Source organism: Gorilla gorilla, chromosome 4 (genome assembly GCF_029281585.2).
Source record: "Gorilla gorilla gorilla isolate KB3781 chromosome 4, NHGRI_mGorGor1-v2.1_pri, whole genome shotgun sequence".
NCBI classification, from domain to species: domain Eukaryota; kingdom Metazoa; phylum Chordata; class Mammalia; order Primates; family Hominidae; genus Gorilla; species Gorilla gorilla.
Genome location: NC_073228.2, coordinates 157,508,937 through 157,524,802, shown reverse-complemented (window position 1 = coordinate 157,524,802; position 15,866 = coordinate 157,508,937). Strand labels below are relative to the sequence as shown.

The window sequence follows — 15,866 nt, the reverse complement described above, 5'->3', positions numbered from 1 at the left end:
GTTTCTTTTTCCTGCAACCAAGATCGTCCTGAGTAAAGGTCAATTTAACTCAATAGTATTTATTGAACACTTACTATGTGCAATCTGCAGGCTGAAAGTTGTAGGTAGACTATGGTCCCCATCCTCAGGAAATTACAAATTAGGAGACATTGAAACACACAAACAATTTTCCAATCTACAAGGTGGAAGGGGTATGTGTTATCCAAGATATACAGAGTACTGCCAGAGACCAGGGAGGGATTCATTCTGGCTGCGGAGATAGGGGTCTGCATCTTGGAAGAGGTGGCATATAAAGTTGGCATTGAAAGAGGGGTAGGACTTTGACAGGTTGCTCTGGCATGGAACAGCATTCCAGGAGGAGGGAACCATGGGAATAATAGCCTGTGATGAAAAGGTAAAGTAGTATTGCAGTCATTTTCTTCTTCAGGAAGAAGTCTAAGAAATACATATATAATACAGTTTTTAAATTTCAAATCCAGCATGCAGATAAACATAAAAAGGTTGCAAGAAATATTCATCCTTAGGCACCCAGCACATGGAATCACCAACCATGCCTTGTTCTCCTGTCTTTCCTACCTCTCTCCAATGGCAGAAGCACTGGCATCTACTCAACAGAAATCCACTGCTCCTGTTGGCCTGAGATCAAGAGATCCTGGAAACCTAAGAGGATTTCCATGGGGAGATGCCATAGCATTCATTTCTGAGATAAGAGACATGCCTATGCAGGTCTGTTCAAGGCAAATGGCTTTCTCTTATGCTGTACAACAGCCCAGATGTGAAGCTGGTGACAGATGCTGTGCAGGTCAGGGTGCTGACCACCCACCAGCTGGCTGTTGCTTAGAGATTTCCTCTGGTTACTTTCATTGTCTGGGATTATTGAGAAGGTGCTTTAAGTGGAATAGAAAGCCTGGCTTCAGGATGAATTAAGTTCTCACTTGTAGAAAGAAACTTTCCATTAATTAACGTGAAGTCAGGTGTAAATTTCATAGCAATTCTGTTTTTTCCCCTAATACCCACTGCATAAATCTTGGTAATTTTTACAAATACAAGACAGTACAGGTGAGAAGGTATTTACTTTTTTGTTTGTAAACCAACAGAAAAAGAATGGGGGAGACAAGTAATGGAAATGACTTGGAGGGATTGACCACAAGTTATCCAGAAGGGAGGTGGATGAAGACCAGCTCTGAAAGGGGTAAATGATATTGCATGGATTTGTTGGATGCTTCCTAATGTGATTTAATAAGAGATCATAGGCTGGAAATCATTGATCCATATTGCCTTTTTTTTTTTTTTTTGAGACAGGGTCTTGCCCTGTTCCCCAGGCTGGAGTGCAGTGGTGTGATCTTGGCTCTGCAACCTCTGTCTCCTGGGTTCAAGCAATGCTCATGCCTCAGCCTCCTGAGTAGCTGGGATTACAGGGATGTGCCACAATGCCCAGCTAATTTTTGTATTTTTAGTAGAGGTTTCGCCATGTTGGCCAAGCTGGTCTCAAACTCCTGGCCTCAAGTGATCTGCCTGCCTTAGCCTCCCAAAGTGCTGGGATTACAGGTGTGAGCCACCATACCCGGCCTGTTCCATATTGTCCTAAAGCTTAGTTCATTTTGTAGTTCAAAAATTTGTTCAATAGAACATTATTTCTGGAAAGATGGTTAATAACATGAAAATAACATAAAAATAAACATGCTTGGGGCAGAACTTCCCAGAACCTTTAGATGACCACAGTGCACTGAGAATTTCCAAGAGGAGTAAGTAGAATGTGGCATTTCCAAAACTATTTGGCCATGGGTCATTCATCTTCCTAAGCATCAAGAGGTACCCATGTATGTAAGATACACACATACTGGGAGATGCTAAGTTCAACTACTTCATTTTACAGATAAGAAACTCATATCCAGAGAGGGAAGGTGGTTTGTGAAAAGCAGTAGTATTTTAGCTTAGTTAATATCGACTGAGAGGCCTCAGAAGTTGATTTCCACCACCAATAACTGAGGTTCTCACTGGAGCTTCACTGGGTAGTGGAGGGCACAGTGGATCTCAGACCGGGCTGCTCTTCTCTGCAACTGGCTGATTGTGTAGCCTCAAATGAAACAGTTGTCTTTTTGGATGTCAATTTCCTCATTTTAAAAACAGGCATAATAATTCTTGTTTCACCAATTTCACAGGCTTGTTTTGTGAGGGTCAAGATAATTCAAAATACATGAGAGTACTGTGAAATGTGAGCAGTCAAAATTATTTTCTTAAACTGACATCTTAGGACAATGGCTCTCAAACTTGAGTGTGCAGCAGAATCACCAGGAGGGCTTTTAAAGACACACACGCCAGAGTTTCTAGATTCAGTGGGCCTGGGGTGAGATGTGAACATCTGCATTTCTAATAGGTTCCCAGGTGGTGCTAATGCTATTGGTCCAAAGACCACACCTCTAGAATCACTGACCTAGCAGATCCCAAAACAAAATATGTGATGTCTAGAAACTACCCTGGGAAAACAGCATATAGTTTTCATGTGGTAGAAAAAAGCATAAAGTGAATAAAACTATCAGAAATGGAGATCTGCTCTGAGCCAGGCCCTGCATAAATGAATATTCCCCATCACAGCCTGTGGTAAAGAATTCACGTTCCTTGTTTCACAGGGGTGGCCCCGGAGAAGTCATGGGGCCAGCAAGTTGGCAGAGTTGGAACTCAAATCCAGGTGTCTGTCTGCAAAGCTCACTCTCTTTCTGCTTTACCAAGACAAAGGACAGACAGTAAAGACAGCTGTGAAGGAGGCACCAAGATATACCATGTGAGGAGCAGAAACTTCATTTGCAGCATATGGCATCTGCAAATGCAGACATTTGCTGTTCTCTCAGTTAATATTGGTTTTACCACCTAGCATTTGGATGGTGGGATTTCTACAGAGGCAGTATGTCCTAGTGTGGAGTACAAAAGCCAGAGCTGCATGTTCTGACTCTGCTTTCACTAGCTGTGTTTCCTTTGCCAAATTATCTAACCTAGAGGGCCTCAGTGTCCTCATCTATAAAATGTAAACAGTAATCTTACCTCATGGAGTCGATATGCAGAGTAAATGAAAGAATGTGAGTAAAGTATTCAACATAGCACCTGGCACACGCTACACGATGAAATGTGACTACTATCATTATTGACGGAAAAAGAGGGAGCAAAAGAAAGATAAGAGAGACCCTGAACGACTTAGTTATTTAGAAAGCCACAGAAAGAATAAATTTGGAAGCCTCCAGATAAATTTTTCTTGATCTCTGGTGGTTGGTGGTTGAGAGATGCTTCTCCAAATCACTTGGTTCTTCCCCAAGGGAACAGAAAAGGAAAGCCAAACTAAAAAGAAAGGCTGAGCATCCGACTGGGGCCATCACAGAGTCTTCAGAACATAGTATTTTTTTTTTTTTTTTTTTTTTTTTTGAGACGGAGTCTCGCTTTGTCGCCCAGGCTGGAGTACAGTGGCTCCATCTTGACTCATTGCAAGCTCCGCCTCCCAGGTTCACGCCATTCTCCTGCCTTAACTACTCAGCTCCCGAGTAGCTAGGACTACAGGCACCCACTACCACGCCCAGCTAATTTTTTGTATTCTTAGTAGAGATGGGGTTTCACTGTGTTAGCCAGGATGGTCTAGATCTCCTGACCTCGTGATCCACCCGCCTCAGCCTCCCAAAGTGCTGGGATTACAGGCATGACCACCGCACCCGGTCAGAACAGTTTTTACTGGGCAGAGGAACAGGCCTGATAAGGAGGAGGCTACTGAGGCAGGCCTGGCTGCTGAGGCACCCATAGGTAACTCCAGCTGGCCTGAGCCCTGCTGTGCCAGTGACTCACCACCAGCTGTGTTGGCTACTGGGGATGATCCTGGCATTGTTCTGCCCACACTGCAGACTTTTAACCAAGCAAACCACATTACATGAGGTGAAGGTGAAGATAAATGCTAGAGAAGGTGAAAAGTGCACAGCAGTTGCCATGGGGATGACCTTAAGAGCTTGATGGGAGTTCCCATGGAAACCAGCCTCCAGATGCAGCATGTACCATCCAGGTCTCTACCTTTTGTCCATGGAGCTTCCCAAAGTGAGAGGTGGTAAAGGGAATAAGAAAGGAGAGAAGCACATCCCATTCCCCAACTCAATAACCACCTTCACATGTCATCTCAAAATCTACCTCCCTGAGGGAAGATTTCCTTTATTCCATCTTTTTCTTCTTTGAATTCCCTTTGTATGTCTCTCAGGGCCATCATGGCTCCTCTTGCCCTGATATGAAACAAGAAGATTTATCATCTTCCTCAGTGGCTGCTTGTCCTTATGAGCACTTAATATTGACCTGGGGCTTGGCATGTGTTTTAGTTTCTGTGAGTGAAGCCGTGGTGGTCCCTTCCCTGCACAAGGCAGCTGGAGGCTTCTTCCATTGCCTTTTGTTGTCTCTCTACTCAAATACCTTCGTGATCTTCCAATGCCCACTGAATCATCCACACTCTTCCTCTTGCTATTTTTTACTCATATGTATCCCTGACTACTCTTCAACCCAAGTCCTCAACAAAAACCATGCGTTTTCTCATTCTCCTCTCACACCTTACTTATTTCCACCACCATCCTATTGTTTATACTTTAAAAATTCCTGGGCTGCTTTTCTCTCTGTATGTTTTTTATTATCATTTTTGAGACAGAGTTTCGCTCTTGTCTCCCACGCTGGAGTGCAATGGCATGGTCTTGGCTCACTGCAACCTCTATCTTCTGGGTTCAAGTGATTCTCCTACCTCAGCCTCCCAAGGAGCTGGGATTACAGGTGCCTGCCACCATGTGCAGCTAATTTTTGTATTTTTGGTAGAGATGGGGTTTCACCATGTTGGCCAGGCTAGTCTCAAATTCCTGACCTCAGGTGATCCGCCTGCCTCGGCCTCCCAAGGTGCTGGGATTATAGGCATGAGCTACTGTGCCCGGCCTCTCGGTCTGTTTAAATATGGTCATTTTTCAAGTTTCACATCCCCACTGAGGGCTAGACAAACTCTAGTTAGCCCTTAGCTGAGCCATACAATATAGACTCCTTATTCTATACTACCTTTTACTATTTTCTCACATTGTCTTTTCTACCCCATAAAATGTTAAAAGATGGGGTCTTTTCTACCTCATAAAGTATTAAGCAAAAGATCAAATCTTTTGCTTCTCAATAATTCCCTAAACGCTTAAAACAATGTGGGACATTCAGCAGCTTTTCAAAACTGCTGTAATTTATTGAAGATTTTATAGCAATTGTGCATGGAGTTATTTCAAGTGTGGTGAGCATTATAAAGATAGAATAGACCTACCCCTGTTACACAGGTAACCGTTATATAAGGCAGGGTAAATCATTAAAAAAACCAGCAACTAAATTCTATAGGGGAAGGCGAGAACAATTAAAAGGCACATTCATACCTATTATGAGAAGAAAGAAACACACCCTGAAAAAAGTATTATTTGATACAGGTTTTGAAGGAGTAGGATCTTAGGGGTGGAGAGTGGAAGGGAGCACTCTAGGGAACAGAGTAATCGAGGGGCATTTGGCTGAATTGGAAATTTCATGAGAGAGCATGAAACTAGAGAGGCAAGTGACTAGAAAGTTAGGTTGGCTCCAGATGCATTTAATATCAGAGAAGAAACTGATACTGAGAGAGCCACAAGTGACTTTGTGTAGATAACTCAGCAGTCTGCCTCAAGAAAATTGATCTTGGAGCTATGCTGTCACCTGTGTTGTGACAATCAACTGACGTCACAAGACTCTGAGTGGGATTGAGGGACCTGGGACCAGTAACCTGAACAAAGAGTGTCTGAAGAAATTGGATTTTGGATGACTCATCTGTTCATCAGCAACAACACTCAATTACAGGGTTTCATAGACATCTGTGGGCAGGGCCACCCAACCACCAAATGATTTCCTGTCAAACCCTCTGCCTCCGCCCTCTAAGTTCCCACCCTGCAGTGAACTTACTCCATAGACCAGCTCTCCCACCATGCCATTCCAGGCCTTTGTGTCAGGGTCTCGGGCTCCGTATTTTCCATCACTGACAATCTCCAGACGGTAGGAGTAGCCCACGTGCTTGGCAATCTCTGCCGCCAGCTCTACACAGTAGCCCTCGTAACGGTCATTGCCCTCAAACTGATTGGCGTTCTTCTTGAGCATCACATAAGGATCTTCCTGGAAGAGAAATGGGGAGATAGCAGAATGTGGGTTATGGGTTCACCCACGGGTAGGGAGGACTTTGGCATAGCATAATATCATGTTTGGTTAACACTGGGGAAGGCTCTCTAGCCCCTCAATTCACTTCCTAAATGTCTTCACTCCCTACCCCATTACAAGCTTCTTGTGTTAAGGAAGCAAACTTTGTTAAAATAAGAATGTTTTATCACTGAGATATGGCATACAGCCTTTCAAATTATGTTCCAGGATATTTTGTATTTTTTTGGAAATACCTCTGGGGTCATCTTGAAGGAGAAATAGACCCTAAACAGGCTCCAGGTTTCTCATGATCAGTCACTGAAAATTATAGCATCTTCACTTACAGCTACTTTATGTATTGGACTTTCTTTGAAAATAGCTTCTACTGAGGGAGGACAGATGAAAACCAGCACAATTTAGTGTCATTCTTATGTTTTAAATACGGGAAAGCTGGCTCAAGAGAAAGTAAGTAAGTTACCCAAGGGGACAAAGGATGAGACAGTGAAACTAAGAGATACAGAATGAAAACTCAGAGCCTCTCATTTTCAGGGCATTCCCTTTTCGACTTGCTGCTTTTATCTATTACACAGTTTTGGCAAGAAGAAAGGCCAGCTTTCAGTCCTGGTGGAAAACCCTTGTGCTGGCCTAGCTTGAATCCCAAGTAACCTTGATGAAGGACTGAGTACTCACTAGGATTGTTGTGACGATGTATGTTCTGTTCTGAACACTTGAATTATCGCCCCCAGCTTGGGCATCGGTGGCTGCAGGGACAAACTTATCATCTTCATTCCAGTAACCGATCTGTTAATGAGAAGAGAGTGGAGGTGTCAGGTGGGCCAGCCTCCTCTGAACTGGCCTGCTCTGGGTCACCCAGTCAATACCAGAGACAGGCAAGTAAGGAGCTCATGAAGAATTGGACACACCGAGCTCTAAAATATTGGTAAACACAAATAATAAGAAGCACAGTGCTTTTCAGGTGCCCCCAATTTTGCTCCCAGGGAAAATCCCCACAATAATTGGTTCAGTTTGGAAATTGCCACCTCTGAGGGATAAGGGCTTAACTGTTTACACAGCCAGTCTGTTTTGTACAATGCAAGCCAGGACCATGGGATTTAATTCCCTGCAGTTGTTCACAGGGCCAAACCCCTCTTTCCCCCATGTCTACTAACCCTGCACTTCAGTGAACTCATTCTGAACTATAGTTGGAATCATATGATTTAAACATTACATTCTTTTACTTTATTTTTAGGTTAACTGTATTTTTCCATCTAGATTTAACTTCCTATGAAGGTTGTTTATCCTTTATTTTTAAAAATTTCTTCTGTCTCCAAGTATAAACTATTACAATATTGAATATATAGGAGTGCCTAAAAATTATGGTTGACAATATTAATTTTTCAAATTTGAGTAGGTTATTTATACTAATTCATTTTCCAAGGTCTTTCAAGAAATATTAATTGAACTGCTATTGTGCACAAGGCTCTGAGCTAAAACATTAGTGTTGCTTGTTGTCAGGCAGGGTTGACGAGATGCAAAGAAGTCTGAGAGATAGGGCTTGCTCTGAGAATGCCTCTGGTCTACCATGGGAAGACATGACATGGCCGCAGAAGTGACAAGTGAGTGGGCCTAAGGAGTTCAGAGAAGCAAAAGCCAAGTGTGGGATCTTACACAGGGAAAAATGCAACAGGAGGAATCAGGACTTATGATCATGAGAGATGAATGGTCTGGACCAAAACCTTTCAGGTTAGGGAGAATATGAGCCAAGATATGAAGACAGGAATCTGCCCAGATGTTTAAGTTCTGTGGGTCCTGGGTGGAAGATAGAGTTAGCCCAAAAGGGCAGTAGGTATCTGGGTATAGGTGGCAGATGGCTTTGAAGGCCAGGCTAAGCAGTGTAGACTACACCTCAAGGCAACAGGGGATCATTGAAAGTTTGGAAACAGCAGAATGACTTGACTAATACACACACACACACACACACACACACACACACACACACACACACATACACACCCTAAAGCTATACCTCCTATACTTATCTCTCTTTATCTCTGTCTCTAATCTCTATTTGCTTTAGACAATTGTGTTTTGTTTTGTGATCATTCTGCTGGCTCTAGATACAAAGGAAAAAGGAAAGAGAACTAGAAGTGCATATGCATTGGGATGAACAGGTCTATCAACAGCCAGAACTCAGCATAGGCTCACAAAAACCGAGGCACTTGCCAAATGGTCAGCTGAAATGTCACCTTCACCTTCATGTCTTTCCCAGTTCCTTCAGTTGGAAATAGTTTTTCCTGTAATCTCAGCCATTAACAACAATAATTGCCAGCACTAATGATGCTCTTGCTATGTCAGAGGCTAAGTGTTCAACAGTTTTCATGCCATTTCATCTGGCTTGTGGGAGTGTGTTAACTTGCCCGAGGTGAAGTAGCTGTAAAGTGGTTGAGCTTGTCCTGGAACCCTGACAATCTCTCTCCAGAGGCTGCATTTAGCCACTATGCTGTTCTTCCTAAGAAGGGATTGGGCTCTGGACTTGAAATCATATTAGTTATCATTTACTGAATGCTTGCATTTCAGGGACTTTTTAAAGTGCTTTTTATGTTTTAACTCCTTTCATCCTCACAAAACCTGCGAAGTGGGTAGTTAATTATCCTTTCAATTTTAAGTATGCAGAAAGTGAGATGTGGAAAGTGAAGTAACCTTCCCAAGGCCACAGGGTAGCCGTGGAGCCAGGATATGAGCCAGGGAGACCAACTCCAGGGCCGTGCCCCCTGCATGCCAGACACAACCCTGAGTACCTTGTGTACGTTCCCATTAGAACACTGGGTCTAGCTGTTTTTGTGTCTGTCCCCATCTCTCCATGGTGCTATGAGTTTCTCATGGACAAGACTGAAATAAACATACTTGTTCCAGAGTTCCTGTCTTAGTCTAGAACATCTTTTCCCAGAGAAGCAGCTCAGGAAATGTTTGTGGACAGAATGAATGCATCCAGGCAGCAGTGACCCAGCATGGACATGGTGCACCCTATCGATGCTGAGACAGCTCGGAGGTCTGACGGGGAGCATGTCTCTCAGGATACTGCATGGAGGCTTACCCTCAGTGCAGGCATGTGTACCATGTTCCCTGTGAGGGATGCTGTTAGTCAAGGCGGAAGGAGACATTGCTTTCTAATGACAGAAGAACCAGAAACTCACGTTTCTAGAATGTCAGAACTGGAAGGGGACTGAAGAATCATTTTGTCCAACTTTTTCCTTTTTCACAGGGAGAAGCAGAGGCGCAGAGACCACAGAATTTGCTCAAGACAGTGTGGTCTCAGTTCCCTCGCTTTTGCAAGCACTGTGTTCTAGGGAACCCTAAGAGACTTGTGGGGCCTTTCACCGCTCATGGAAGGTGGTGAGGGGCAGTGAAGAGGAGAGAGCTCTGGCTTCCTCATCCTTGCTCTAATGGTCAGCTCTGCTTTTTATCTATTTCACCTATTGGGATTCCCCGCAAGAGTTGCCTTTCGCAAGGAGCCTTCTAGCTGAAAAATAGATGTTTAAAAGCACTCTGGTAGTATATTATGATGTAAAGTTTTCTGCTTTGGTATTGTTTTGTTTTTTAAATCTCCACAGTACTTTTATAACATCTTTACACTATGCAGATAGTGCAGGCAGGCTTAGGATTATTTTCTCTGCTTTACAGATAGGAAAACTTAGGCTTAGGGAGATTAAATGATCTAACAAAATAATAGGTTATATAGTAGATTAGTGGCAGAATATAGAACCCAGGTCTTGTGGACCTCAAAGGTAAGATTATTTAATAAAATCAATACAAACCTGGGAAAATATCTGTCAAATATGATTTATCCCCTCATAGATGGTGCTAAGGTTTTTTTTTCTTTTCCCTTTCTCCTCCTTCTTGTTCATTTTCTGCCCTGTCGTCCATCCTTTCTCCCTTCCTTCCTCCTATTCTTCCTCCTTTCCTTCCTGTCTTTCTTCTTCCTTCTTCACAATTAGTCCACAGGTTTAAATATTCCTACTCAAACTGCACAACCATCAGTAGAAAGGAAGTTGCTTCCTTTGACATGCAACCAATTCCTCTAAAAGCCACTGAGTATTAAGATGTATTATTTTAAAAAAGAGGGAGCCCAGTGGTCAAGATCTTGGTCTCTGGCCTCAGGCCAGACCTGGTTTAAAAGCTAGGCTTTCCTAATTACCAACTATCAGCTTGAGCAAGTTACCTGACCTCTGTGGTCCTCAGTCCCTGATCTGTAGAGTGGATGTAACAATGGTACCTGCCTCATGGGCTGCTATGAGAACTACATTAGTTAATGCATGTAAAACAATTAGCATAGTGTACGGTTCATATTGTCAGTAAGCTAAAAAATGATATTCATTAGGGTAGTGCCTAGTTGAAGGTTAACAGGTTTCTATACTACAAGACATTTCTGTTTTCAATTTGCTGTTGAACATTATCTGCAAAAGAAGCATGCATTATAGAGCATTTTGAAATTCACTTGACGATATAACCCTTCTTTATGTATAGAATGTTCAGGGTATGTGGTTTAAAAATTATAAAACTGCCGTAAAATCCCAAGGTTTTCATACAAGATAGGAAAAAAAAGCAAGATGAATCTGTGTAAGCCAGATGTATATGGCTTAGAAAGATACCTTAATTTTTAAGGATAGTTGTCCTTCAAAGCTAGCACTACTTATTAAGTTTAGCACTATTGTTAAATAGGGATCTCTAAAAAAATATGGTATAGCTTGGCTTATATGCTAGGTACTTTCATATCAAAAGCTAGTAGAATAGTTAGAAATTGTAAACAAACCTATTTTATTTCTAACTCTTTTGTAGGGAGATAAAACATAATATTGCCAGGGTCAGTGGCCTGAGTGATATTCAGCCTCATGCCTATGCCTCATGTAAACTAGTAGGCTGAGAAATATGGTTCCACAGTTTGATGAAAAGAAAGCTGGCAAAGATTTTTGAACAGACATTGCACTTTGGAGATTAGAGCAAATTTTCCTTTCTTTGGGAAATGGTTGGATTATAATACAGCACTTTGATTCTCTATTGAGGATATGCAGGAACTTTGATTCTTACTAAAAGTAAATCAGAGTTAGTAGTTGGTAAAGATTGGGGCCTACCAGTCAGGAGAGGATTTAAACAATTCTGACAGTGAGAGGTCTTCTCTTGGGGCCAGTTATAATTTTTGATCTCCTTGTTTTCCATCTACCTCTAAAGATTCTTTGAATGTAGAAAATGAATCTAGATGACAGATCAGATTTTTTAAGTGGATAAAGTCTTAAAAGGAGATGATCATAGAACTGAAAATTCAATTGATCTATATTGCACAGTCATCAAATCAAATTCAGAAATTGGTATCTCCAGGCTGCCTCTGAGACCACAGCCCCTTACCTCAAAAAATGAGATCCTTTAGAATCAATTTTTAAAGACTAAGTTGTCTATTGTGGCCAAGATAATTAGCTGACTCCCAAGCATTCTTATTTTCCTTCCATGGTGTAGAGATGTTGGTGGAGAGTGGCTACCTAGCCAGCAATGACATTTCCCAGCTTGTTTTACCTCTGATTGAGCCAAGTAACTGGGTTCTGGCCAACGGAATACAACAGAAGTGATGTGCATCTCTTCTAGGCTGATGCCCCAAAAATCTCCAGCAGAGTTGCCATTTTCTTTCATTCCTATCTGTTAGCTGGATGTTGAAATCCAGAAAGACCCAAGTAGACAGTGGAGGGTCCATGAGCCTGAGTCTTAGCCAGAACCCTCAGCCAAAAAAGTGGTCACTGAGTGAACAAAAAAAAAGCTTCTTTTGCATTAAACAGCTGAGATTTCAGAGTTTATCTGTTACAGCACCTAGGATTATCTAAATTAACACACTTAAAAGATTTGAAGTTAATAAGTTTATGTGTAACTTTATCTGAGTTCTGCTTGAGGTGTTATTTTATTAAATTTGCAGGCATTTTTTCCCCTTACTTATTGGCAGATCTTTTGAAATATGGGCTAGCATAGTGTGCTCTCTGATTGCCCAGAAACATTTGATAAACTTCCCAGTCATGTAATAAACAACCTTTTATTTGTATGTGCTTACTCTGTTTCAGTATATTCTAGGCACTGTGAATATAATAAAAATACAAATACGGTCCTTGCTTTTAAAGAGTTGGCATTTTAGAACATTTAGGAGGTAGAGAAGTATGAGGAAAATACATGTCCAGACCAGGGGTTGACAAACTTTATCCTAAAGGGCCAGACGGTAGATATCTTTGGCTTTGTGGATCATATAGTCTGTGTTGCCACTACTTATCTCTGTTGTTGTCATGCAGAGGCAGATATAGATAATATATAAACAAATGAGCATAGCTATGTTCCAGAAAAACTTTATGGACACTGAAATTTTAATCTCTCATAATTTTCACGTCACAAAATGGTCTTCTTTTGATTTATTACAACCATTTAAAAATGTACATGTAACCATTAGCTCATTGGCTGTACAAAAATAGGTGGTGGGATAAATTTGGCCAGTAGGCAGAAGTTTGCCAACCTCAATCTAGATCAATCAACCAATAAAAATATATCAGAAGGAATAAGCACCATGAAAAGTACAAACAAAAAGGAAATTGTGACTGTGAGCTGGGTGAGTGGGAGTGACTTTAAAAATGCTTGGTCAAGGATGTCGTTTCCAAGGTGGCTTCACTTGGACTGAGACCTGAATGACAAGGAGGCACACAGCGCATGAAACTCTAGTGATAGAAAATGCCAGGTAAAGGAATAGCATATGCAAGTGACTTGAGGAAAGTGCGAGGTTGTGCTCAAGGAATGCAAAGATGCCAGTGTAACTGCAGAGAAATGAGCTAGAGAAGGAGGAGTGAGAGCTGATGCCACAGGCAAGCAGCATTGAGGGCTCTGAGGGCCACGTTGTATATTTACTGGCAACAGGAAGGTGCTAAAAGTTTTAAGGAAAGGAGCCATATAACCTGATATATATTTGAAAATTATTGTCCTAGCTCTTGTGGTGGAAAAGTAGCCTTGTAGAGGGGCAAGAACATAGCAGGACTCGTGACTGGTAAGGAGGCTACTGTGTGGTGTGTGGAAGATGGCCTGGGCTCTGGGCTCAGCAGTAGAAATGGAGAGAGGTGGTGAGGTTGAGGCTATATCTGAGATGCTATGTCTATATCTTTTGCTATAACATGATTCAGTATGGTCAAAATTGGGTAACAAGGATTTAAAGCAAAACTTCCAAAAAGCATATGGAATGGGAAGCTATAAATTCTTTGGGACTTTAGAAGATTGTTTTTGATATCAGCAGGACTTTGTGTCCCTTTAGTCTTGTTTCCTGCCCAGTCTTTTCATTCTAGTTATACACAGGGTCAGAAGTGGGGATAATAAACTTGGGGCAGGGCAGGGCCACTCAAATCAAATTGAAATGAGAAGTAGGTTCTTCCACCCAGTCTAAAAATTGCTATAGGAACAATGGTGATGGGAAAAGATGGTTAAATCAACAATACCAGTTCTTCGATGAAAAGTGTAAGAGAATTTTCCCTAAACTTCTCCACTGGGCAGCCATTTATCAGAATTTGTGATTCTACCAGATTTTGACAAGATATTTTATTCAGAGAGAGACCCTAAATCAGTACCCCATAGTGAAGTGGTATCCTTGAATGGGATTTCCTAAGGATCCCATTTTGGTAGAGCAAGTACCCATCCTGGTATCTGAAGCCCCTAAACTTTATGATGAATGGATGCTTAGAACACACACATTTCAGTGGGATGTCAAATTGTATCCAGGTACCTACAGGGTGTATTGGCACATGGGTGAACAGGAAATAGGCCTGAAGATCAGGAGAGTTTCTCTGAGGTTCCAAATCTGGAAGAAACAGCTCCTTTTTATTATACACAATCAGGTAAGGCCATGTAATGCTCACTGAAACCAGTACAACTAGGTCACCCTTGAAAATCAGAAAAATTACTTTGTTAGGAGGCTGATTGAGTAAAAAGCCTGAAGCCACAGATGTGAGGAATTGATTTTCTGAAAGGCAGATCCCCCGTAAACAAAGGACGTTTAAGCCCACATTCTAAGAAAGGATTTGGCCATTGGAAGGTAAGTTTAAAAACAGCCCTTGGATCTGAAAACTAAAGCACAACCATTTGTTCATGGATCTTAAGGTACTCTGTTATTTCTCTTTGCTGATTTATCCATTCCACAGGCTTACACAGCCTGACTCCCCCAAATGCAATGCTGATATAAAATCCCTGTGGCCTATAGGAGGGAGTTTAAAAGTACAAACAAGCAAACAAATGTGGGCTGAATGTCCACTACGTGCCAGGCGCTACTTTTCTGAATCCCTTACTACAAGCAGTGGGGTAACAGGCATTGTCTTATTCAATCCTGACAGTGATCCTGGGAGGCAAAGAGTATTACCACCCTTTTAGAGATGATGTAATGACTTGCAGGGAGGCTAAATAATGTGTTCAAGGTCATGTGCCTAGTAAAGACTAAAGCAGAGACTTAAAATCCTGGTCTGTCTGCCTCTAAAGCCCAAGCTCTTAGCCACCCTGTCAGTGTTTCTTTTTTTGTAAATTATATTATAAATTATATTATATTATATTATATTATATTATATTATATTATATTATATTATATTATATTATATTATATTATTTGTATTCTTTTTACTTCCATCTTCTTTCCTTAGTAGTTGCCAGTGATTCTTATCAAACTCTTTAGCGCACCAACCAGAAAATCTGTGGGTTGGAGAGGAGGATTCAAGAAGCTGCAGATTCCTAGGCTTCATCTCTGTTCTCCAGAAGCAGAGTACCCAGGGGCTGGGACCCAGGAATCTGCATTTTAAATAAGGCCTCCCAGTAATTCTTCTATTTGCTGAGGCTTGAGAACCATTAATCTTGCTACAGTGCCTCCACTTCTGAGAAGTTCTCGATGAAGAGCAAGTCTTGAAGAGATAAAAAGTCTCCCAACAGTCTCTGGGCAATAGTTAGGGTCAACTCAAAGGGCTGGGGCCTCTGGTTCTGGGAGTAACAACTGGGGAATTTCATACCAAAGGACAGTTTGTCAAGTGATGAAGGCCCCAGTGGAAATTCTACTTTCACAGAGGAAGCCGAAGTCCAGCCAGGAGAGGAACAATGTGAGTAGGGAGAGGATGGTAAAAATGCAGCAGATGGCACTGACATCCAAGGTGTCAGAGCTGAGAGGAATTAAGGTTTGCACAGCCCAATGTCTCTCACTTATTTTAGAGACCCAGAGAGACTATGAGACATGCTGAAGGCCACACAGCTGGATGATGGCAGAAATGGCATAGAAGTCTGTCTCTGGCTTCTATTCTTACTTGTTGCACCTTCAGTATATCCCCAATATACCCAGTGGCCACTAATGTGTAGAAAATAATCTGGCTATATTTTAAGCTAATCCACTACTCCAGAGTTGGGGAAAACAGTTCAACATCCATATTTTAATTATGGCAAACACATAACTACTCATATACAATGTAGAAATGCCAATTTGTTCTATCCAGGAAATAGCAATATTCTTTTTTCCCTGAGGGCAAAAGGCCATTCTGAGGATTCTGAGGAGAAGCCCAGGTCTATGGTCAACAATTTTCTATCTAGGAGCAAGGCTTGCCTGCTTGGGCCTTACACAAAAATGCTGCATCTATGTTTTCATTGTCAAG

General features: G+C 41.8%; 1 protein-coding gene across 6 annotated transcripts in view; it reads right to left on the bottom strand.

Moving 5' to 3' along the window:
• Positions 1–15,866, bottom strand: part of GRIA1 (glutamate ionotropic receptor AMPA type subunit 1) — a 322,677-nt gene that overhangs the window by 108,018 nt on the left and 198,793 nt on the right. For all 6 annotated transcript variants that reach the window (XM_019028221.4, XM_004042863.5, XM_055389529.2 and 3 more), the window contains 2 exons: positions 6,877–6,987; positions 5,959–6,165 (listed from right to left, as the gene is read on the bottom strand). In XM_019028221.4, the coding sequence (XP_018883766.1) occupies positions 5,959–6,165; positions 6,877–6,987 (318 nt within the window). The remainder of the gene's footprint in view (positions 1–5,958; positions 6,166–6,876; positions 6,988–15,866) is intronic.